The 23,226-nt window shown below is 43.1% G+C and overlaps 1 protein-coding gene across 3 annotated transcripts in view; it reads right to left on the bottom strand.

The window, feature by feature from the left end:
• Positions 1–210: 210 nt before the first annotated feature.
• SH3BGR (SH3 domain binding glutamate rich protein) overlaps positions 211–23,226 on the bottom strand; it is a 27,841-nt gene continuing 4,825 nt past the window's right edge. For 2 of the 3 annotated variants that reach the window (XM_039383939.1, XM_039383938.1), the window contains 6 exons: positions 19,573–19,758; positions 13,823–13,903; positions 7,752–7,988; positions 4,104–4,133; positions 1,636–1,743; positions 211–677 (listed from right to left, as the gene is read on the bottom strand). In XM_039383939.1, the coding sequence (XP_039239873.1) occupies positions 1,678–1,743; positions 4,104–4,133; positions 7,752–7,988; positions 13,823–13,903; positions 19,573–19,758 (600 nt within the window). In that variant the 3' untranslated portion in view covers positions 211–677; positions 1,636–1,677. Of the gene's footprint in view, positions 678–1,635; positions 1,744–4,103; positions 4,134–7,751; positions 7,989–13,548; positions 13,632–13,822; positions 13,904–19,572; positions 19,759–23,226 lie in introns of those variants that run through there. The other variant, XM_039383940.1, reaches the window with a different exon arrangement.

Here is a 23,226-nt window from a genome sequence, read left to right as displayed (position 1 = left end):
CCCCTGGATCCCTGGAAGTGTCCAAGGCCAGGCTGGATGGGGCTTGGAGCAACCTTGTGTCCCTGCCCATGGCAGGGGGTTGGAACTGGATGATGTTTAAGGTCCCTTCCAACCCAAACCATTCTACAATTCTATAATTCCATGGCTTTGCCTGGCCCCAAAACATTTGCAGGCAGGGTTAAATTAACACTTTTGCAGACAAAGAGCAGATATGACAGAAAACACATTTATTTATCCGGCTGCACAATGGAAATCTCAATCATTTTCACATGCCAGCTGAGGGAGAAGTGACTCACATGGCTTGTGCCTCTCTGCAGTTTTCAGTGCTGAATTTCTCTTTCTCTGAAGACATCCCCGTGCTGAGTGGCAGTAAAGTGTTTGGCAGTGCATAAACATGGAGAAAGACGTGGTTCCTGCCCTGAGGAGCTTAAAATGTGACACGGACAACACTATTCCAACATATAACAATTGACTGAAATATGATCCGTCGGACATAAGATCCATTTTAACAAGCAACTGGAATACCAAATATATATATAAAGGGCACAGGGAGGACACAGTGGTGTGTTCTGCTATGTATTTATAGGTTCAGAAGTCTACAGGCACAAAAGGTAGTGGTGGTTTGCTTGAGGGAAGAATTTTAGTTTCTTTGGCGGGGCTGCTCCAGCTGGTGCTTCCTGAACAAAAATAAGGGAAATTAGGTTAGAAGTCAGCAATCCTTCTGTGATTTTACATGTCTGAACACTGGAAATATTGAAATGAATTAATTCCCATGCAACAGAGGAACTCAGATATAGGAGAGGTAGTGTGAAAGAAGTGATGGGGTTTCTGTCCTGTTGAGGCCCCACCAGCATCTGGTTGGTGAAACCCTTGGCAAGGTCTGAATTAGCTGGGAATCTAGTCCAGGTCAGGTTGGATGGGGCTTGGAGAAGCCTGGTCTAGTGGATGTCCCTGTCTGTGGCAGGGGGGTTGGAATGAGACAATCTTTAAGGTCCCTTCCAACCCAAACTGTTCCATGATCCCATGGATCCCTCCAGCTCTAGAAAGAGCATTTTGCACTTTGTGTCTGTGGCAGGGAGGAGGTCCCACCACCCAAGGGAAAATCTGCTGGCAATTTCAACTCTCTTGTAGGCTAATGGCTTTTTCCCAATGAGTGATTGCCTGATCTGCATTTCAGTGAAGAGGAGAAGAGTCAGCAGGATGAAGAAGAAAACCTAAAAATAAAGACTGAAACCACAGAACTGGAGAGAACTTGGGCAATGCTGGACACTCACACCCCTGTAGAGGCACTTCCTGTTTGGAATTAAACTTGGTCCAGTTTTGAAGACAACAAGAAAAAAATTATATTATGTCATATTTCTGGTCAGGCTTCTCTCCCTGAACCAGTAATTTTCTTTTTAACAGTTCAACTAATTTGAGAGAAGGCTTCATTTGAGACATGAAGCTCCTAAAAGTTTCAGTGAAATCAGAAGCTAAGGGAGGAGAGAGAAGAATTCTTATTCCAGATGGAAGAGAAGCTGCAGTGAGTCTAAGAGTTAAGTATACTTTTGGATTATTTGGGCACTTAATACTGACCTCTTTATCAATTTTATGTTACTTTACGAATATTTAGAAGCTCAATTTCTTAATAGTTACCTGAAAACCTGTTCAAGAAATAATGTGTCACAGGGAGCTGTACTAAGACTCTTCTTGCTCCTCCACCTCTTCATTTCCTTCTCCCTCTTCCTGCTTCTCTTCTTCTTCCTTTTTTAGAGAAAATAGTTGTAGTTACCATAGAGGAATGGAAAGAAAAAATAAACAGTCTTGAAATGCAGAGCTCTGCTTCTGCAACTGTTCTGTTTCTAGTAAATGCAATATTCTTTGAGATTAAAAAATGGAATTAATGTATAGAGCTTTTAATGTACAGGGCATTTAATCTCCACATTCCAGGGCTTTAATCTGTGGAGTTAATAGGCAAGTGCTGGAATATAAGAACTCTCTTTTCAGGGAGGTTAGAACACAGCACATGGGTGAGCTGCAAATCAAAGCTCAAGAACAAAATGAGAATGTGAAATACGTGTGAATATGACAGAAAGTTTAGTATTTTTAATGACATGCTTTCTTAGACCAGTAAACCAGATTCATGGCACAGGAACTGGACTCCTGAATAATCTAAAAATCATTCAGAATCAGATAATGCAGCCTTAGGTTTATTGCTAAACTTATTTTTCTACTTTATGTGGAAGAAATGGCACAATTTGAAGACAACAGCCCTTTGCTCCAGTCAGCCAAATGAACAGTTATCTGAAAGCTTGAATTTGTGCAACACAGACAACAACCTGTGCTTATTCTCTTTCAAGAGAAAATGAAGCTTTGGAGTGTTGTTCTATTCTGAAAAACAACTGAAAATTGCTTTGCTGGCTCCTCTGCTCCTTCTCTTCCAGCAAAGTCTTGTCCAAAGGCACTCCCATGTGGATAAATAAGCTTTATATCAAAATGTCATCTCTAAGCTGCAAAAGTGATGTGAATTCCTTCCTGGCATAATCAACCTATCAAACAATATATAATTAGTTTTCAGTCAGGACTGCAGGTCTTAAATGAGCAGCTCAGACCTCTGGTTTTCCCCTCAGACACCTCCTGTCTTAATAAGAGTCACATCTGAGTCTCTGAAGTAAAATCCTGCTGAAACATGTGCTTAGAATGAACCTACTGGAATCAGATTCCTGGTTTAAATAATTTTTCAGGGAAAATCACTGCATTAAGTGATTATCCCTGCAAAACCAGAAAGTTAATATGAACACCAACACAGGTCAGCTGGATTAGAAGTTCTTGTGCCAAAGGAATATAATTTCTTTTGGCATTTTCCCCCCAGAAAGGTCCCTTTCATGAGCACCCTTTGGAACAGGACAAGCAACATCTTTCAGATATCCTCAACTTCTGTTCAAAATTCAAGTCAGTTAACTTTTCCAGGGAAAAAAAGGGCATTGTTCTTGCTTGAAGCATTATTTTGTGGTGCCAAGGTGCAAACAACCACCTTGATGGCCCTCACCAGCAGCCCTCATGCTTCGCCCATGGGCACAGGGGCTTTAGGGTCTAGAAAACTCATCTTATGAGGAGTAGCTAAGGGAGCTGGGGGGGTTTATCTGGAGAAGAGGAGGCTCAGGGGGGACCTCATTGCCCTCCCCAACTCCCTGACAGGAGGGGGCAGGGAGGGGGGTCGGGCTCTGCTGCCATGTCCCGAGGGAAAGGAGGAGAGGGAATGGCCTCAAACTGCACCAGGGCAGGTTCAGATCAGAGATTAGAAACAATTTTTCCCTGCAGGAGTGGTCAGACCTTGCAATAAGTGTCCCAGGGAGGTGGTGGAGTCACTTTACCTGGAAGTTTTCCAGAGGTATCTGGATGTGTCCCTTGGGGCCATGGATTAGGGGTGATTGTGGTGGTGCTGGGTGAGGGTGGGACTGGATGAGCTTGAAGGTCTTTTCCACCCTTGATGATTCTGTGTTTTGGGGATTCCATTTCAGCTGCCAGGGGCACAAGGCACAGCTCTGACATATATACAGAGATATAGGCATGGACTGCCTTTTGGAAGTGGGAAGGTGTGGATGTGTCCTCTTAATAACTGCAGGTCTGTAGTGGAAAACAGCCTGAAGTAATATCTAGTTTTCCTGGGAACCCTGTACAACATTCCAGGCCTAAACTTGCAGTGCTGGGCAAAGCAGAAAAGTGCATAAGGATTTGCACCTGGGTGAGAAAAAGATCTCCTTTACAGGCAGAGCTGCCTAAATTGTCAGAATGAACCTTTCCCACTCCCAACACTGCAAATGTAATCAGTTTGGTGTCATTGATTGCCAAAAGTAGAGTTGCCTTGGGAGTCCTTGGCAAACTTTATTGAAGATTCCGAAAGACAATTTTTCTTCCATTTGCAGTTTTTTAATGATTAAAGGCCTATCTTTTTTCCCAGACAATAAGGCACTGATATGACCAATAATTATCTCTAGCAGAATGTGGTTGATATTTAGTTTCATGAATAAGGACTTACCAACTTCTGAGTGAAGCAATGGGACTGAAAAGGAATTAAATGCACACAAACAAAAGAGGAAAACAAAATGTCCAAGTACACTTACCCCTGTTACTGCATGTTCTTCCTCGTTTTCCTACATGAGAGATAAAAAAGAAAATGTTAAAAAGACAAATCAAAGACAGAATAGCAGAGGTCATACAGGAAAAAACACAGCAGAAATCAAACACTGAATTTAGGAAAATTATGTGGCATTCATTTTGAGACAATGTCCTCCAGATTAACTCACACAGCACATTTAAACTAAGCTTTTATGCAGGAAAAGGGCTATGAAATCATTAAATTGAGCTCCATTTTTCTCAGTTGTTTCAATCAAACCTGCTTCATTGACAAGCAAAGCCTCAGAGCTGAGGTTTTGTTTGCTTGTTCAGGTGGAGTTTTTGTGGGGGTTTTTTGGCAATGAGCTGGTCTGCAAAATGCAAGTTAAATCAGAATTGTAGAGAGTCTTATCTATGTTAGTTTTCATCACTCGGAATCTGGCTTGTGGTTCTGTTAAGTGTTGTAGGCTGGAACAGATGCCTTGGCTGGGGAATAAGGAAAAATACAAGCTGGGTTTAGGCTGTGCATTGAGCAGAAGTGATGAGAGAGATAAAAGAGAAAAAAATATAAATGTACAGTGAATAGAACTTAATGTCAGACCCTAAGCTGGCTGTTAAGGAAAAAAGCTGATCCTACCCAAAATCCCAAAGAGAAGGGGCAAAAAAATCAGTGGTTGATCCGAGTTTGCATAGAATGAGTTGAAATAAGAGAGGGAGGTGCAGTGCCAAGGTTTATATATGGCCTGGGGAATTGCTGAGGCAGGATACAGACTTGCATCCTAGTATGATTTTTAACATGATTCTAAAATAATTCTGCCCTGAAGGGAGCCTAATCTGCGCTGCAAACTGATTTAACTGGGGCACCTCTTAAAAAATATTCTAAGCTCCAGGGTAAAATCTGCAGTGAAAATCAGACAGTAAAAATATAGAAAAATTATTGCCAGCACATTTAGTGACCAGCAGAGCCCTTGCTGCTCTGTGTGTAGAGGAGCTCATGGTCTTTTCCTCGAAAAACTCAAAGACAAAGGGATAAACAAAGCAAGGAAAAGGAATACTACATCCAAACAAAATGGCTCCTAAAGTTCTCCACCAGAGAATGGGGATTAGGAATGAAAAAAGGAGATTAGAAGGGAGTTAAGGCTGAGCTTGATGAAGTGATTAGGGAAGGAATGTTCAGCAACAGGTTTAAGGTGAAGAAAAGTTTCACAATCTAAAGAAATTTGAGTGCAGTTGTGTCTCGGTGGCCCATGCTGAGAGCTGTTCCTGTCACTGCTGGATCTGTTTAAGAACTCTGGGCTTCCCAGACTTTTTGTGTGGATGAGGGACTGGAGCTGCTGGAGCCTGAGGAGTCTCGTGCGAGTTCCATCAGGCACAACCTGTTGCACTGTGCCCTTATTGCTGCCCCTCTCAGGAGGCAGCTGCTGCCTTCAGAGTTTTGTTTTTCAGAGGATTGGGGTCTCTCACTGGTTCCCTCAGGGTCACACCAGCCTGAGGTAAAAAGCTGGAGCTTCTGGACTCCTGCACGTCCCACAAGGGCAGCAGAAGAGTCGGAGAGAGCTGCAGCCTCCACACGTATCCACATGGACCATCACCTGCCATTCCTGCTACCCAGGCACTGGAGGAGCCTCCTGGAACCTGGGAGCCTCCATGGAACCCAACAGCTGAGACAGTCCCAGTTTGTTTTGTGATCTGTCTTGTGCTCAAAGTCTGAGGTAACTTTACCTCACCAGGACTCTCCTAGAATTTTTCCACAGCACTGGCATTTCTCCTGGGAAGTCACTGGAGAAAAGCTGGCTTGGTTACACCCAGCCTGAAGGAGTCATTTTTGAGATGGTTTGAAACTAAAAAGGGCCAAAATGCCAAGACTAAATTCCAACTGGCAGATTAATTCAGACACAGAACATAAAACTGCCATCTTTCCATTTTTCGATACCACATTTGTCCTTTAGGATTTAACATCCAGTGAAGATACTCCAATGGCAACCTGGCAGTCTTTCAGTGTATTTACCTTCATAAAACCCTAATCAGGTAAGAAACTGTTATTCTAACTTTCTTTTATAGGCATAAAACAAGATGAAGAGACAAAAGGTGGAATTCATCTCACTGTAACTGCCTCAGAGTTGTTCTTCTCATCTAAACTTGCCCTCTGTGTGCTGTCTGGAGTGAATGAGGATACCAGAATTCCTACAGAATGAATCATGCCATCCCAACAGAAGTGATAATTGGAATGAACTATAGCAAGGCAGGCAGATGCCACACTGCTGAAAGGATTTGTCCTGGGTGACATGAGAAGTGGGTGGTGGAACAGGGTGAAAAATGCTTTTTGTGCTCTCTCCCCTCCCTGGAAAACTGAAGGAGAATCTGTTTTCCCACTTCCAGCTCCAACCCATTCCCTGAGAAGTGGAGCAAGGTGCTGGTTGTGCAGGAGTGCTGCTGCATGATGTCACTGCACGCAGCTGCTTGACACATTTGCAGACATGTTCCAGCATTCTGCTCTCATTTGAAAAACATCAGAGCACACTGGCAGCCAGAAGGGCAAGAAACCCAACCCAGCCAGGGATGAACTGGTTTTGTGCTGGGCTTCCCTTGAGAACCAAGGAAAAAGGAATTTGGTGGCGTTCACGTGTCAGCTGGAATTCACTGAGACGTAAAAAGGGCTCGGGTATAATTTAAGGAGGAATGTCGGTTCTCACTGAGGGCTGTATCTCCTCATCACCATTTTGAAATTATAATGGGACTTCCCAGTTCCTGAGGCTGGCAGGAGGATGTGAAAAGAGGCTTTTCCAGCCCAACAGTGACTGGATCAGTCATTTTTAATAAGGGTAATGAGGAAAGGCTTACAGAGAGGTGTTTCCTCTGGAAAAACATTGCAGCTGGATGAAAACAAAAAAGAACCAAACTCCATTTATTTTGGTCTTTAATGAAAGAGATGATGCGTTTGTGACAGATATTACCCTGGGATTGTCTCATCTCCAAATCACAAAAGAAACTGAGAAGTGTGAGGGCTTGATGCTGCAACAGGCCTGACTCCTTGGGAAGAGTCACCTCACACTGCAGCATGAAAATAAACCCAGCCCTAAATGCTAAAAGAAACCCACCCCTAAATGCCAGAATAAACCCACCCTTAAATGCCAAGCTGCCCTGCAGTTTGAGATGTGCCCATGTGGCTGCAATGTCAGACCATGACCCCACAGAAAGGAAAACACTGCTCTCTGTTTCTCCAGTGCCCAGGGGATTCTCCACGGCCTGGAGAAGCCACTGTCAGATCTGCAACAAACATTAACAAGGAGATTTATGAGCACTGCAGATGCTGGCAATTTTTTCTTCCACCCAGGCAGGACTCAGATGTCGAGTCCTAAATTATTCTCCATAACTAGGGTCTGGTTCCAAATGGCCATCAAAAAAAAAAAAATGCAAGCTGTTTAAAAAAAAAAAAAAAAAAGCTTATGGTAACAAGTGGCAAAAGGAGGCTGTGAAGTCATTAATCTAGGTTTCATAGCATCCTGATATCAGAGAAAATGCATCCAGAAGACAAGCAGGACCTCTCTGCAATCAATCTTCCCACCCTTGGGCACACTGAGAGGACCTGTGGGCTTATGTTTCCTGTGCTTAGCACAGGCAAAACCCTCACTCCACAAAGAGAAAGGAAAAATTACCTGTTGATCTTCTGATGGTGCCTGATCAGACTGAGCCTCTTCAGGAGCCCCTTCATCTGCCTTATCTTCTGTGTGGGTCTCAGTTTCCTCCACGGCCTCAGACTTTTCCTCTGTGGCCTCAGATTTTTCCTCTGTGGCCTCAGATTTTTCCTCTGTGGCCTCAGATTTTTCCATGGCCTCAGACTTCTCTTCCACAGCATCTGACTTTTCCTCCTTGGCATCAGACTTTTCAGTCTCCTGGCAGCAGAGGAGAAGTCATTGTTACCTTCAGAGCTCATAATCAGCAATTCATTTCTATTGAATTCTTGACTTTTGGGGCATGTGTTTTTTTAATTTTGTTTCAGCACTCAAATGAAAATCCAACCCTTTTGAGTTCCTGTGGAAGGAACACTTGCTGACATGTGGATCTGTTGGGATTAGTGCAGGGAAAGCATGAATTGTGTAGGGAAACCATGAATTCGAGCCCTTCTCAGCACAGAAGATTCTCTAACTTTTCTGTGGAAAATTTAGTAGAATAGATGTTCACCCTGATGGCACATTCAGGCTTCAAGGAAAAAAATGCTTTTTCACCAGCATGAATTCCAATTAAGGGTCATCAAGAAGCTACAGAAAAACAGAAGTAATAGAGGATTTCATATATAATCTCAACTTTCTTGCTGAAAAACATCAGGAAACTGTTCCTACAACAGTCAGTCAAGTCTATTTATTCCAGCACTGTGACCAAGCACCTCCTAGAAGGCTCTTTATTTGACGTCCTGCTGTACTTTCAGCCAGGAGGCTGAGAAAGGTCACCCTGGCTCACACACTGTGTCAGATAAAAGGAGGCCTGCACGGCCCTGAGTGGAACAGCAGAAACAGGATGAAATGCAACAGCAGGGAGAGCAAAGTCACATTGTTTGGGACAAGCAGTTCTGGGGCAGAGATTAGAAACAGGTTTTTCTGTTGCACTTTGGGAGCCTGTTGGTCAGTGATCATCAAGGAAGGAGAAGGTGGATGCATTTAAATAAGCACAGAATGACTGAGCCATGAGTGTGACAGTGAAAGAGGTAATAAATGTGATGTGATTCGCAGATGTGTCCTCCAGATCTCTCTTTACCACCCCAGTCACTCAGGTTCAAGAAAGAGAAGCTCAGACTGGAACAGGTGCAGAGGGGGCTACAGGAACATCTGAGGGAGGGCAGGGCCTGTCCTATGAAAGGGTGACAAAAAAAGCTTCATTACTTTAATCTACTGAAAGAGATGCTGGGAGGGGATATGATATATCCCAAAATAGATCAGAGTAAACATTAGGGAGGGATAGGATAAGGAAGAGCTCTGAGGTAGGTGCAAAATGAGTACAAATTGGCTTTAAAGAAAAATTCTAATCAGCATCGGTGTGAGATTTTGGAAGGGGTTTATAATAAAGAAGCTGAGGCAAAGGACCCAATTCATTAAAAGGGAATTTGGCCCCTTCTGAGAGGTGTTATCTGCTGTGGTTTCCTCCAGCAACAGAGAACTGGGTTCAGGGAAGGTCTTGTCCTATGTCATCCTGAGTCCTACACCCTATGGGCAGAGCAGCACATCCCTGATAGGGGACTGGCTCCTTCCTCATCCCTGTGACCAAGCCCTTACAACTCATCCCCTGGTTCCATTTGAGTTTTGCTGCTTTTCCACAGTTTCATTTGTTAAAGAAAAGCCTCCAGTAATGATCCCCTGTCCTTTAAGCTTCACAAGTCCTCCTCCAGTGTCCCCATCACAGATGATTTCCTCAGCCAGCATTCTTATCCTACAGAACCATGGTATGGGCACAGCTCTCCAGCTTTTATCCCCAGAGCAGGCTGAGGTGAGTGCTGGCCTAGGGATCTTTGTCCCATGACGTGGTGTGGGACATCAGACACGTCCTCCTGCTGACAAGCTCTGCTGGACCAGGACAAAAAGAGGTTAGGAATGGATCTTTTTTTCCTGAAACTTCATTGTAAGATTTGGTGCTCTCTTGGCAGTTGCCTCCTGAATTATGGAAAACAAGTTTTACAAGTGAGGAACTTGCAAGTGAGAAGAGAGTGGGCACAAAGGCTCCTAAATTCCCCTTCCTCTCCAACTGGAGCAGGAGCTTGATCAAGATTAAAGCTTTAAAAAGCCAAACATTTCTATCCCACACCATTTTCACACTCTGTTACACAGCTGCAGGAATGTTTTTGCCAGCACATGGGGGATGCTCAGGAAGAGGGATGAGCAGCTGGGAGTGAGCAGGAGGAGCTGCAGGAAGGAGGAAGGAGAAAAGATAATTTCTTTTTCTGGCAATATTGTCTCATTTCAAGTCCACATAAAACTGTGGGCTCACTGCACTTGATGCTGGTGGCATTGTTATTAAAAAAAGATCTCCAGAGGCATTTGTTTGGCTTAATGTACCTTTTACTTTTCCCCCAATCGGCCAACAAAATATTTGAAGATTAAAATATGTAGTAACATAGACATATATTGAAATTCTCTTGTGCAACATTATGTTAATACATTATTTTTTTAGGCAAATGATAACTTCTTAGAGATACTTTCTTGGCAGAAGTTCCCAAAATGAAAAGGATGGTGTTAATGAAAACTAAATTCATAGAATCACGGAATGGTTTGGGTGGGAAGGGACCTTAGAGATCATCCAGTTCCAAGTTCCCTGCCATGGGGAGGGACACCTTCCACTAGACCAGGTTGCTCAGAGCCTGGTCTTGAAATAAGTTAAATATTCTTTTTCAGCATGAATATTAACATTTTAAAATCCATATGCTAAATTTGTTTTGGCAGATACATAAAACACATAAAGACCAAAGAAGGCATTCTAATTAAAACAAACCTATTGTGTAAATCTACCTCAGATGAATCACATATTTACTCAGCTCGTAAGGCAAAAAAAGAGTTGGAGCTGAAAGCATTTAACTCCAGAGCAGCTTGTTGTCAGCCAGAACACACACACATCCAGAGTTCTTGTTAATTCCATGGAGAACTCTGACATTGGGAATGTCATCGTTCCACTGACTCTCCATAGAAACACAGAATTTGATTTTCAACTAATTTGAAAGGAAGTACCATTTATAAAGACTGGCTGGCAGGGCATTTACACACACTGTAAATTTGTAATTCAAAGCAAACTTAGGAGAAGCCTCCTTCCACTAACAGACTTAAGCTCAAGTATCTATGGATTTTGGGATATCAAGATTCTGGATATTAAGATGAAGAATGTCAAGATTAAAGCTTAAATATATTTAAATACAATTTAAATATATTTGCTCAGGTAAATCACTGAGTTCACTGAGTCTCAGACTAAGTATAAAAGTGGCACTGGCTTTAAAAAGAAATGTCCCCAACTTTGAGAGCAGCTGAGGCTGACACACCTGACCCCAAACCCACAAACTACATTGATTATAGTTCAAATGTACACACCTCTTGTATTGGGACAGCACTGTTCGTGTCACTAACCCAAGATTCAATGGGATCCTTCAGAAATCTATCACTGATTTGAGTGACCTTTCAGTCAGGAATAAAGGAATAAATAATTGTTTCCTTCTGAAACAATTACAGCTTTTTATAAGTAAGAGAATACTTAAACAACAGCGTGTAAAGGCTACTTTGTGTTTGCTGCTGGTGTGAGAAGGATCTCCTTTACATCTGTGTGTATTCAGAGCTTCTTTACGTGGGTCTCAGAGCCAATGTGCACCTTGGTGACAAGCCTGATGTGTCCCAGACATACCAGAGTCACTCTGTAAGTGTGGATCAACTTGCACATGGAGCTGTGGCACCATCCCAGCTCCAACACTGGGCACTGACTGTTCAGTGTAAACAAGTGGATCTGGTGACCAGTTGTAGCCACACAACCCAGGGAGGAGCCGGGGCTGCAGAATGAGGATCTGCGGGACTGAAATGTGCATTTTGCACTGAGAAGTGGCAATTAATTGGCAGAGAATTTCACTGCAAGTATTTTGTTGGGAAGTTGTGATTTGTTAGGGAGCCACAAAAGGCTCATCTGGTTATTTTAGGAAATAGGCTCAAAACAGTCCTGGATCAGGATCCTGTAGGACTGTGCTGTGAAACAGCATCGAGGTCATTAAAGAGCTTCTCTACTCCTGGTGCAGTATGAGACAGAGGATGGATGGAAAAAGAAATAGAATGTTTTAAGAGAAGAGTATAAAACATTCATGTTAACTTATAAAGATTAATCCCTAGTAAAAATGCGTAGAAAGCAGATGTTTACCGGCCTGTGGTGATTTCATGCTTTACAGTTTGCTTCTTTTATAAAGTATCACCACATTCCAGACAAAAAAAATATACTATTATTTAAGAAGGGATTAGAAGGAAACTCTGTCACATGTGTCATCATCACCATCCCTTCCACACCTGACTTATTATCCCAGATTTCTGCTGCTGGAAGTCACTGTCACGAGCCATCCATTGTGCTTGTGCTAAGTTGAGGTGACAGCTGAGCGAGGGGGAAGGTTATTTGTGTGACAAAGCACAGCCAACCCCTCATGCAGAGGTGCTGAGAAACACCTCTGCAAGAAATGCTAAAACGCTTGCCTGTGTCTCTCTCAAACAGGAACAGATTCGAAAAGGGAGACAGTAGAAATTCTACTTTTTACATGGACTTTTTACAAACACTCCCACTTATTTCCACTTTCTGGGCTGGAGCCACCACCAAGGAGCAGTTAATCAGTGTAAACCACACTTGCACTAGCAGGAATCTGCCCAGCAGAATGTACCAAACATATTATTTTCAGCATTTACAAGGTTGTCACGAAGTAGAAACCGTAACAGCCTCTGCTGTCAGCTGGGAAGGAATGAATTCTAAAAAAATTATTACTTTGCTTCGTAGACATGGTATCTAACTGAGCCTTGCATGAAGGAGCAGATAATCTATGAAGTGGGAAGATGAGGAAATGCAATTTTCTTTATCTCATTGATTCCCCACATATCTTTTATAATGGTTATAATATGGAGTACCTGCAGTCCTTTAAGCCTTTCATGGCTTTGTGGATGTTAATTAAATGAATTCTCACAAGACCTTTGTGAGGTAGGCGAGTCATTTTTATTTCCCTGGTTAGGAGATGGCACAGCTAAAGCAGAAAGTTTAAATGACTCTCCTTATCACACAGGGACTCAGTGTCAGAGACATTTATAACAACTGGGGCTCTCCCTTGGGTGCCTTTTCAGCTGTAGCTCTCGAAGCACTCAGCAAAGGTTCCTTTTCCTCTCTGCTTTTACAGCAGAGGATAAACAGGGACATTTACAATGGTGTTTCCCTCCGAGTTGCTGCACAGTTGGCAGCAGAGCTGGACCAGAAGGCAGATCTCCTGCTCCAAGGCAGCTCCTCAGCCAGGTCACCACAACACAGCAGAGTTCTCTCCTCACTCTCCTGATTCATTTCTTTTGTTGAATCACCCACAAAAGGTGGCGATATTTTATTATCATCTAACATGATCTCGGGAGAAGGGAGCTATAGTGCTCTCTGTTATGAAACTTCTAATTAGAAGAAGACTCTGATAAAAAGAAAACACGCTGATGGCTAAAAAGAACACAGTGAAAAAACGGTGGGGGAAAAAAACCCCAAAATAACAGGTTTTTCTTTTGCCAGAAATATATTAGAACATTGTGAAAATACAGTGGATGGAGAACCATGGGTAGATTTGCCAGAGAGACTTGGTGAAGTCCTGGGTGAGCCTTTATCTCCTCAGCCCACAGCCCTGCTGTTGGGGGACAGGACAAACCCTGTTTGGTGCCCTCAGGGGGAAGGGAAGGTTTCTTGTAAAACAGCCTAGAAATTGCATCAGGAAATTCTGCATCATTTAAAAGCTGAACATGATAAAATACTGCTTTGTGTCAACAACAACAAAACCATCAGCTGGAGCCATGGTAACAAGCCTGCAGTGAAAGAAGGGAAGAAAGAAGGATTTTCTAGTATTTACTGAACCAGTCACTGTTTTTTCCCCCCCTGACAACACTTTGCTGCACCAGAATCTAAAGTATTGCTTGTGACATGCTGAGTCACTGCCTATGTTCATCTTTTATTAAAATCAAATAAATGATCCCCATGGAAGGACAGCAGTGCATACCTTGGTGCCTGGAGGAGGAGCAAGGCCCAGGAATGAATAAATAATATTTTCTTCCTTTGCAGAGAAAAAGGATTCAAAATCCTAAAAAAAAAAAAATGACAAACAAATAAGAGAATTGGCATCAAAAATCAAATAAAAAGCACAGGAGGAAGAGATCAACCCAGGTAAATCTTATATTGATGAGAACGACCATGAATTTGTACTTCAGCCTGCATTATCTAAGCCCCAGGAAGAAAACACAGATAAAGGGAGTTTCATATAGGCAATAAAATTAATAAATGGGCAAATCTCTCCAGAGACTTACACTTTAATTATATCCCATGGATGTCAGAATCAGATAAAATTAAGTGTCTCCTTTTAATGTGCCTCAGCTGTGCACTCCGAGGCAAAACTATTCCCACTTCAATGTTAGAATGAAACTTGCTGTGAGTAAGAACACAAAACAGGCCCTCAAATAAAAGACAACACTCAACATGATAGCATGGGTGAAATGATGACAAGGAAACTTTATTTTAAAGAAAGGTACCCTGCTTAGGAAATGTAGATATTTTTCAGATCAACTTAGTAGAGGGCTGTGCTGTTCCCTCTGACATGTTTCTGTCAACCAAAATGTCTTGTCCACACGTGAACAGATAAATCCTTATGTTAAATGCTTGTTTTCAGTGCTAATATAACTGAGAAGATGGGAGGGAAGCTTCCTGTCCTGCCTCTAGAACTTGTAGGGTATTTACTGTTTTCACCTATCAATTAAGGAAGCTCTGCTATCACTGTTTTGTTACTGGAAAGCTCAGGACTCACATCTTACGCAGGTGAAAATCAATGTGTGCTTGAGGTCTCAGCAGAAACTCTGGCCCACAATCACACCAGGTCTAGGACAGGGGACTGAACCCATCTGCTGAGTCCTGCACTACTGCCTTGAGCATGTTATCATCCTTCCTTTAATCCCAAATAACTCCAGAAATAGAAGCCTGTAAATACTAAGGTGCTGAGTCATCCTTGAGTCTTGTTTGTAAAGCTGGGTTAGACCCCAGTTGTTTTATTGCACCCTTTCAGTGTTTCCAGAGAATAAATTGCTGGCCAAGAGTAATCCCAGGGAAAAGCTGGAGTGGATGGTTTAGCAGTCACCTTAATGTCAACAAGACTGGACTCAGTGACATTTCAGTCCCGTTTGGAAGAGCTTAACAGGCATGATAAACGACAGCCCATTTCACCCATTTGTCTGGGGGACAGATTGGCTTTCACACAGTCACAGGCAGTGGGAACTGCCTGGCTGGGAGAAGCCCTGGAGCACATTTTGTCCTGAGCAGGCAGAAAACCTGCTGCTACCCCAGGCCACCCACTGCTCAAAGGATCTGTTTGCTGCTTTCCTGTTGCTGTGGGATTCTCCTTCTCACTTAACCCAGGCAGGGTCTGCAGCCTCACCCATGAACTCAGGAGTAACGCAGCAAACAAGAATACGAGGATTTTCTGCAGATTCCAAGGGCCTGGAATTTGACATGGCCATAAAACACAGGAGACTTGTGTCATCCACGCACCAAAAACTCCTAAAGCAGCCTGAGAAAACTATGGCATGACATATCAAGAGCTGGGAAACAGGAGAAGACAGTAATAAGGAAAGGCCACTAAGTGGACTTGATATTTTATACATCATTTTGAGGAAAAGCAGCAGATGGCAAGTGTATTAAAAATCACCAGAAACACTCAGCCTTGGAGATAACCAGAGCTGAGGGCTAAAGCAAGAGGTGTGAATGACCAGACAACTCCTTATCAGAAGGGGATACATCTCCTATCATATCAGATGTTCTTTGGCAGCAGGGAATGTGCAATGACATCCCCAAGGAAATGTGGCATCTCGTAGTAAATGGAAGGTCACATATTTCCTCACACTGAGGAGGAAGCTGTTATGTATTAGGTAAGGGATAAAGGAATGATTAGAGTGATCATGGAATAGTTTTTCTATTGCATGTTTGCACTCTTGCTCTCCTAATGCTGACCAAAGCAAACATTGCCAAGGCAGGCAGTAGGAAAAATGAGCAGTAACAATCTGTTTCAGGTAAGCAATAATATATCTGTATGAGAAGGAATAAATGGTCTAGGAGAAGGGTAGTGGTGTCATTTGTCAAGAGGACATCAGTGGAAAGTTCTTCCCCACATGCCTGGTAGGACAGCAGGTCAGAGAGCACAGAGAGGGCATGGAAAAACCACCCTTGGAGTCTTTTTGAATTGTGGTGGTCAAAGCCCCAGGCAACACCAGCTGACTTTAAGGTCCCTTCCAACCCAAAGCAATCTGTGATTCTATCGTTCATGTAACTGCTACAGCCAAACATATGGAAATACAGGCACCTCTGGAGGGCTGTAGTCCAGCCTGCTGTCAGAGTAGGACAGCTTTAAAGATCATCCAGTTCCAACCCCTGCCATGGGCAGGGACACCTTCCACTAGACCAGGTTGCTCCAAACCCCGTCCAACCTGGCCTTGGACACTTCCAGGGATCCAGGGGCAGCCACAGCTTCTCTGGGCAACCTGGGCCAGGGCCTCCCCACCCTCACAGGGAAGAATTTTTTCCTGATATCTAACTAAACCTACTCTTTCAGTTTGAAGCCATTCCCTCTTGTCCTGTCACTCCAGGCCCTTGCAAATAGTCTCTCTCCATCTTTCTTGGAGCTCCTTCAGGTCCTGCAAGGCCACAATCAGGTCACCCCAAAGCTTCTCCTCTCCAGGCTGAACAATCCCAGCTCTCCCAGCCTTTCCTCCCAGCAGAGCTGCTCCAGCCCTTGCATCCTCTTGGTGCCTGCTCTGGACTCTCTCCAGCAGCTCCATGTCCTTGCTGTGCTGTTCCCCAGCACTGGAGCAGCTCTGCAGGTGGCGTCTCACCTGTGGGGGCAGAGGGACAGAATCCCCCCCTGCCCTGCTGCCCACGGTGCTTTGGATGCAGCCCAGTTGGATTTCTGGGCTGCAGGTGCACACTGCAGCATCAAATAAAAGTCTAATAATCCAGAGATTTTTTTTAGAAGTATGTACATGGGAACTTTTTACTACAGTTTTCAGTTTACAGAGAATAGCCGAGATTTCAGCTCACAAAGAAAAGCAGAAGTGTACATTCCATTTCTTTCCTAGTTTTCTGGAGTTTTTTTGTTAAGCAAAAGCAAAGACAAGAGCAACAGAGTGCTCAATATATTTAGCAAGTGACACAGATGCAGACTCTGTCTAGACATGAGCAAAGAAGCAGCTTAAGAAAAAGATCAAATAAGGACATATTTGCCAACACTGATGGATTAGGATGGATACTTGAAATTGGTGCTGTAGCCGGGCATACAAAATGAATCCATTTGTAATCTATTTCTTCAAGTGGCAATAGCAAAAATCTGAGAGAAAAATAAGATTTGAGTTATTTATAAGACAGTCTTAAGCTTCTCTGACCTCAAGGAAAAGCTGCTCCTAGTCGATGTACCTTCATGAAAATGCATCCCTAGGAAACCCCCATTTTACAGAACAAGTTGGGAAGTGGTCTTCCAGAACATCCATAAAAATATCAGCAGAAAAGCAGGTTAGCAGCAGGACTGCATTCTCTTGCTCATTGTGTCACTCCATTCCAGTATGAAAAAGAAGACTCCTCACCTGTCCCCAGTATCCCCTCTGTCCTCACCACCACCACTCCCAAAATGTCACTGAAGTGCAAGAGAGGACATTGGAGAAGGTCCCAAAGGACCATTTCTCCAACACTGTTCCTGGCAGGTGTTTCCCTGATCCACTGGTAAAGACCTTTAATGAGATAATTAGTCAATCCCCTGAAAACTGCTTATTTTCTGACGTCTGACTTCAACTTTCTTTGCTGCATTTTTCCCTCATACATCTTGTCCCACCTCTAGTGGGAGTGGAGCAGGAGATACTTTACAAAATCCTGGAAGCATGGGATAATTCATGTGGGAATAAACCTCAGGAGATCATCTAGTCCAGCCTCCTGCTCGAAGCAGGGCCAATGCTGAATTCACACCAACAATATTTGAAGGTTGTCATACCTCTTTCCAAATTTCTTTTTCTCAGGGTGAAGGAGGAAAAGAGTGAGCTCAGAAAGAAGAATGAGCAAAAATGAAATGTATCAGATTTGACCTACAAAAAGAGTCCTACCTGGGAATGAAGAAAGAAAAAATCAGCAGGAAGAGAAAGCCGAGAAAACGAAAGAGAAAATATCCTATCCAAAAAAAAGAGATGGGAAGAGTTTGACATGTCAAGCACAGCAAAATGAAGATTAATAGAGGATATGATTCCCATTTACAAATACAAATTTACAAATTCTCCACCAGCCACATCATCCCACGTCACACTCACTGTGCAGCTCCCCTGAGGCACCTTCCCCTGGGCAGCAGGGACAGGCTCATGAGCTGATATGGCTCTCATTACCTCATTTATTTGGAAATAATGATGCCATGAATCAGTCTCTGTTATGCACCCACTGGGATCATTAGCTATGAGCTTTGGGAGCTGGGTACATTAGAATTCTGGAGAGTTCTAGGCTAATTGTAATTTTGATTTAGTTGTTTAAATCAGTAGCTGCAGTTCCTTCCCCCGTGGAGGTGTCTTTGCAAAAAGACTGTTTCTTCACTTATTTCAAGATGTAGATTATTTGGCTTCCTGAAATAGCTTCAGACATGGAATAAAAACTTTGTATTTACTATTTACTGGCAAGGCTGACCAGCTGTAGCACTTTAAAAGGCAATTACTCTTTAATTCCCTGTATAAACTCTCAGGGAACACCAGAAATATTTATTGCAGCATTGGCTGCCACAAACCCCAGAGTAAGATATATCAAATTGTACTTTTCATTGGTGCAGACTGAGTGCTGAAATGCACAGGAACTCCAACACCCCAACTTCTCTTTTAAGAATCCTGTGAGAAAATGGGGGAAAAAGCTGCACTCCAACATTTGTACTACCAACTTTTGCTCTGGGAGCACCGAAATTAATTCTGAAAACTTAGTGGCATGTAAATCCCTGCTCTCCCAGTACAACCTTGCAGTAGTTCACACTGGATTTGTGCAGTAACTTAAAACTGGGCTCACTATGTGAGCTGCATTTCAGGGTGCTTTGCAGGTTCATTCCAGTGATCATATCACAGCACTTTCCAGACTTTGTATTTCCACCCAGACTATGAGGAAAACAAGGCCTCAGATTATCTCCTTTGATTCAGAGTCCTAATATTCAGGCTGGTACAGTCCTTTCTATCTGTGATTTGAACAAACTGTCTCAAGAGAAAGAAGCTGTTACAAGCACATGTGAAAATACAAAAGTATCTGATGAGTCTGTTATGAAGAGATGGATGTTAATTGAATAAGCAATATAATTTCAACAATTCAAACCACATACTAAAACTATTCCAGCATACAATCATTAATATTTATTTGCATGATATAATGGAAAAGAAAGATTCCTGGTCACAGCCTCTGGTGCCTCAGATGTCTACTTGACAGCCCAGATGAGTCTGTGTCAAACAAACAAAATATTAGCACTTCCCATGCAAAATTAATTTAACATTTTCCCTCCGTGTGTACTCTGCTCTTGAAAATAAATAATCTTTTGGGTTTTTTTTTTTTTGCTTTTCTGTGCTTAAAATGTGCTTCTTAAGGATTGTTCTTTCACAGTGAGACTCAAATTGTCTTAAGGAGTTTGCTTGACACTTCCCACTAATGGAAAAGAGTCACTTCCTATGGAAAACAACTCTCTGAAGGTATTTAAGCATCCAAACAGTTTCTTACCCCACAGTATCGCTCCTCATTGAAGATCTGTGGAGGGAGGGGAATTCCATTTTGAGGCTTTTTTTCACCTGGGACATTCTCTCTCATCCATTTCCTGTTGTCCTCATCCCCTGCTATGTCCATCTGCTGAAAGTCAATCTTGTTGGCCTCCAAAAAGCCCACGACTTCTTGCTGTTTCTTTTTTATCTGGGTAGGAAAGAGGAAAAACTGAATTCCTCCTTTAAAAAGAAAATTGTTGTTACAAGAAGAACTCATGCGAGTATGTCAAGTTTACAGAATCCCAGGATCATTTAGGTTGGGAAAGACTCCAAGGTCAAGTCCAACCTTAGGCCAATCACCACTTTGTCAGCTAGACTGGAGCACTGACATGTCCAGTCGTTCCTTGGACACCTCCAGGAATGGGGACTCCACCACCTCCCTGGGCAACCCTGTCCAAGGCCTGACCACCCTTTCAGTGAAGAAATTCTTCGTGAAAGTTAGAAGTTCTTGAAGCTAGATCCACTACTCCAGCAGCCCTCACACTTTTCAGCACCCAGAGAGCTGCCATCCCCCCCATACACCCACCCCCAGCTCCTTTCTTTCCTCCCTGGAAGCACTGATACCTCCATCTAGGGAATGAGGCTCAGCAGGAAGCCTCCCACTCTGCTCCCAGATCCATGAGTGTGGTGTACAGATGCCTAAGCTAATCCTGCCTGAAGTCAGCACAGGTCTGAGAAAGTACATATTCTCCTCAACATGTAAGAGCCTCCTTTTTCCTGCTAATTACATTCGACATTTAGCTCTCCATGAGCCACGTTTCTCTCTGTCCCTGTTCTTTAAAGCTGAGGGATAATTAAATATCACAGAATCAGAACCATGGAACCATCAGGGTTGGAAGGGACCTCTGGAGATCATCCAGTGAAACCCCCCTGCCAAGGCAGGGTCACCTGGAGCAGGTGACACAGGAACGTGTCCAGGTGGGTTTGGAATGTCTCCAGAGAGGGATATTCCACGCCTTCCCTGGGCAGCTGTTCCAGTGCTCTTCACCCTCCATGGAAAGAAGATTTTCCTCATGTTGAATGGAACTTGTGTTTTAGTTTATGGCCATTATTGATATGTAACATACAAATATGAGTGAAAGCTCAAGAAAATCCAGTACAGCTCAACTCCTGTGCTTCAATATTTCCCACATTACAGAATGACATTGAAGTTGGACCAGGAATAACATGTTAGATACAATTAAAACGTATTAGACATAGTTTCTGTGACACCTAAAAATCCTTCCTGGCCCTTATTCCCTTTGAATAGTTCTGTACAGACCTGGAATGCAGGCATCAAGCCTGTATCCCATCCCTTTACTCCGAAGATGTAATACTCAGTATAATTCCCTAATAAAGGAATGCTACTCCTGAGCAACACTTGAAGAACTTGCCATCTGACTTAGCCAGAATGATACATCATGGTAATTCTGACATATGAGCCATCTTGTGATTTGAAACCACGTCTTCCACACATCAGACATCTGAACACCTGAGTTTAAATGACACCAAGCTGGTGTAAATCAGTCTGAGACAGGAAATGAAATAAGAAATAAATCATGGATTATGTATTTCTATAATCTAATAAAAGAGAAGAGCTGAAGCAGAGTGATAACCTGTTATCCTGGAAGAATTTATTTGCATTAATAAGAATAAAATTTCCCAGATTATTTGAGTTGGAAAGAACCCACAAGGATCACTGAGTCCAACTCTTAAATAAATGGCCCATATGGGGGTTGATCCCACAACCCTGGTGTTATCACCATGTTTTAACCAACTGAGCTAATCTCAGGGTCAAGCTTTCCTGTGTAAATAAAAAAAGTATCTATGCTTGCTTGTAACAAATAACAAGAATAAAATGGTGTACATTTTTATGACAACAATAGAGATTTATGGTGAACTGAAAAAAGCACATCACTTTGAATGGAACCACTAATCCAAAATAGTCAAAACCCATAGAGCTGACAGAGCACAAAGGTGCTTATTTACATTCTTATTTTAACTTTTCAAACAGAGATAATTTTATTAATGGCTACTTAGCATTTATGTGCAGAACATGTTCAGGTGGCAGAAAGGATTTTTTGGAGGAAGTGGGAGAATAATATTTGTGTAAATGGTTAATAAAATCTGTACAAGCCAGTACCAGGAGTTTCATCACGTGCTCTGACAGGCAGTGAACTCAAGTGCTGTCAGCTGCAATTCCAGTGTCAGCTTGTCCCCTTGGACACAGGCACTGCAGTGGGTACTGCTCCTGGAATAGCTGCACATGGATAGTGCCTCTGAGGAGATAAGGGAAACAGAGCTATAGATTCTGTGCTCCCCTGCTTATGGCTGTAGATATAACTTTTAAACCAGGCATAGCAATTCTTCTTCAGGAGGGTCAGGCAGCACCAGGTCTGAAAGCAAAAATCAGGCAAGGGCTGTGTAAAGAATTAATGCTGAGGTCAAACAGTAAATTACGTGGAATTATACTGCATAAGGAAAAGGCAAGATGTTTCTTATTATGACAATAACAATAAACCAAGCAGAAGCTGTGCTGTGGCTTAAGGCTCCCCATTGCCAGGGTTTAGTCAGAGCAAAGACATGGGACACACACTAAGTGTAAAAGTACAAAGCAAACCTTTGCTGGGGGTGGCACAAAGCGCTGGGCAACCAAAAGAACGTCTCCAGCAATCAGCACTCAGAGGGGGGAATGGAGGATGTAACAACCCAGAGGACAAGCAAAGATTTTCCCAGAACGGATGAGATCGCAGGAGCTTGTTTGTGTCCTCACTTGTGTCTGATGGCATGGGAAGAATTCAAATTGCTTGGGCATAGATTACTTGGAAAGTGGTGGTGAGCAGGATATTCTTTCATCAATGCCATTTTCACTTTCAGCAAAGCTTAAGTTCCACCATCGCTGGCTGCTAGTCCATTAAAATAATAAAACACTGTTCTAGATCGTTTCTAGCCAGAGGGTAAGAGTTGACCAGAGGAATTGTGGATGTCCCATCCCTGGAAGTGTTCAAGGCCAGGTTAGAGGAGGCTCTGAGCAACCTGGGCTAGTAGAAGGTGTCCCTGCCTATGGCAGGAGTTGGAACAAGATGAGCTTTAAGGTCCCTTCCAACCCAAACCATTCCATAACTCTGTGAAAATCTACAGATAATATTGTGTTCACCTGATGCATAATGAAATATTATCATCTATATCCTCACAATCCAGTGCATTCCTATTGATCAGCTGCCCATGGCAGAAGCAAATAGTCAACAATTTATAGCAAGAGAAACAGTTTGAAGCCATTGCCCCTTGTCCTGTCACTCCAGGCCCTTGGAAATAGTCTCTCTCCATATTTTTGTCGGCTCCTTCAGGTCCTGCAAGGCCACAGTCAGGTCACCCCAAAGCTTTTCTTCTCCAGGCTGAACAATCCCAGCTCTCCCAGCCTTTCCTCCCAGCAGAGCTGCTCCAGCCCTTGGATCCTCTTGGTGCCTCCTCTGGACTCTCTCCAGCAGCTCCATGTCCTTGCTGTGCTGTTCCCCAGGGCTGGAGCAGCTCTGCAGGGGGGTCTCACCTGTGGGGGCAGAGGGGCAGAATCCCCCCTCACCTCCTGCCCACACTACTTTTGATGCAGATTTGGAGGGGGGGAAGTTCATAAAATATC

The sequence above is a fragment of the Pipra filicauda genome, unplaced genomic scaffold (assembly GCF_003945595.2).
Source record: "Pipra filicauda isolate LSUMZ 115617 unplaced genomic scaffold, ASM394559v2 scaffold330_size805480_pilon, whole genome shotgun sequence".
In the NCBI taxonomy this organism is placed as follows: Eukaryota; Metazoa; Chordata; class Aves; order Passeriformes; family Pipridae; genus Pipra; species Pipra filicauda.
Note: the sequence above shows the minus strand (reverse complement) of the source record. Positions and strands in the feature narration are given on the sequence as shown.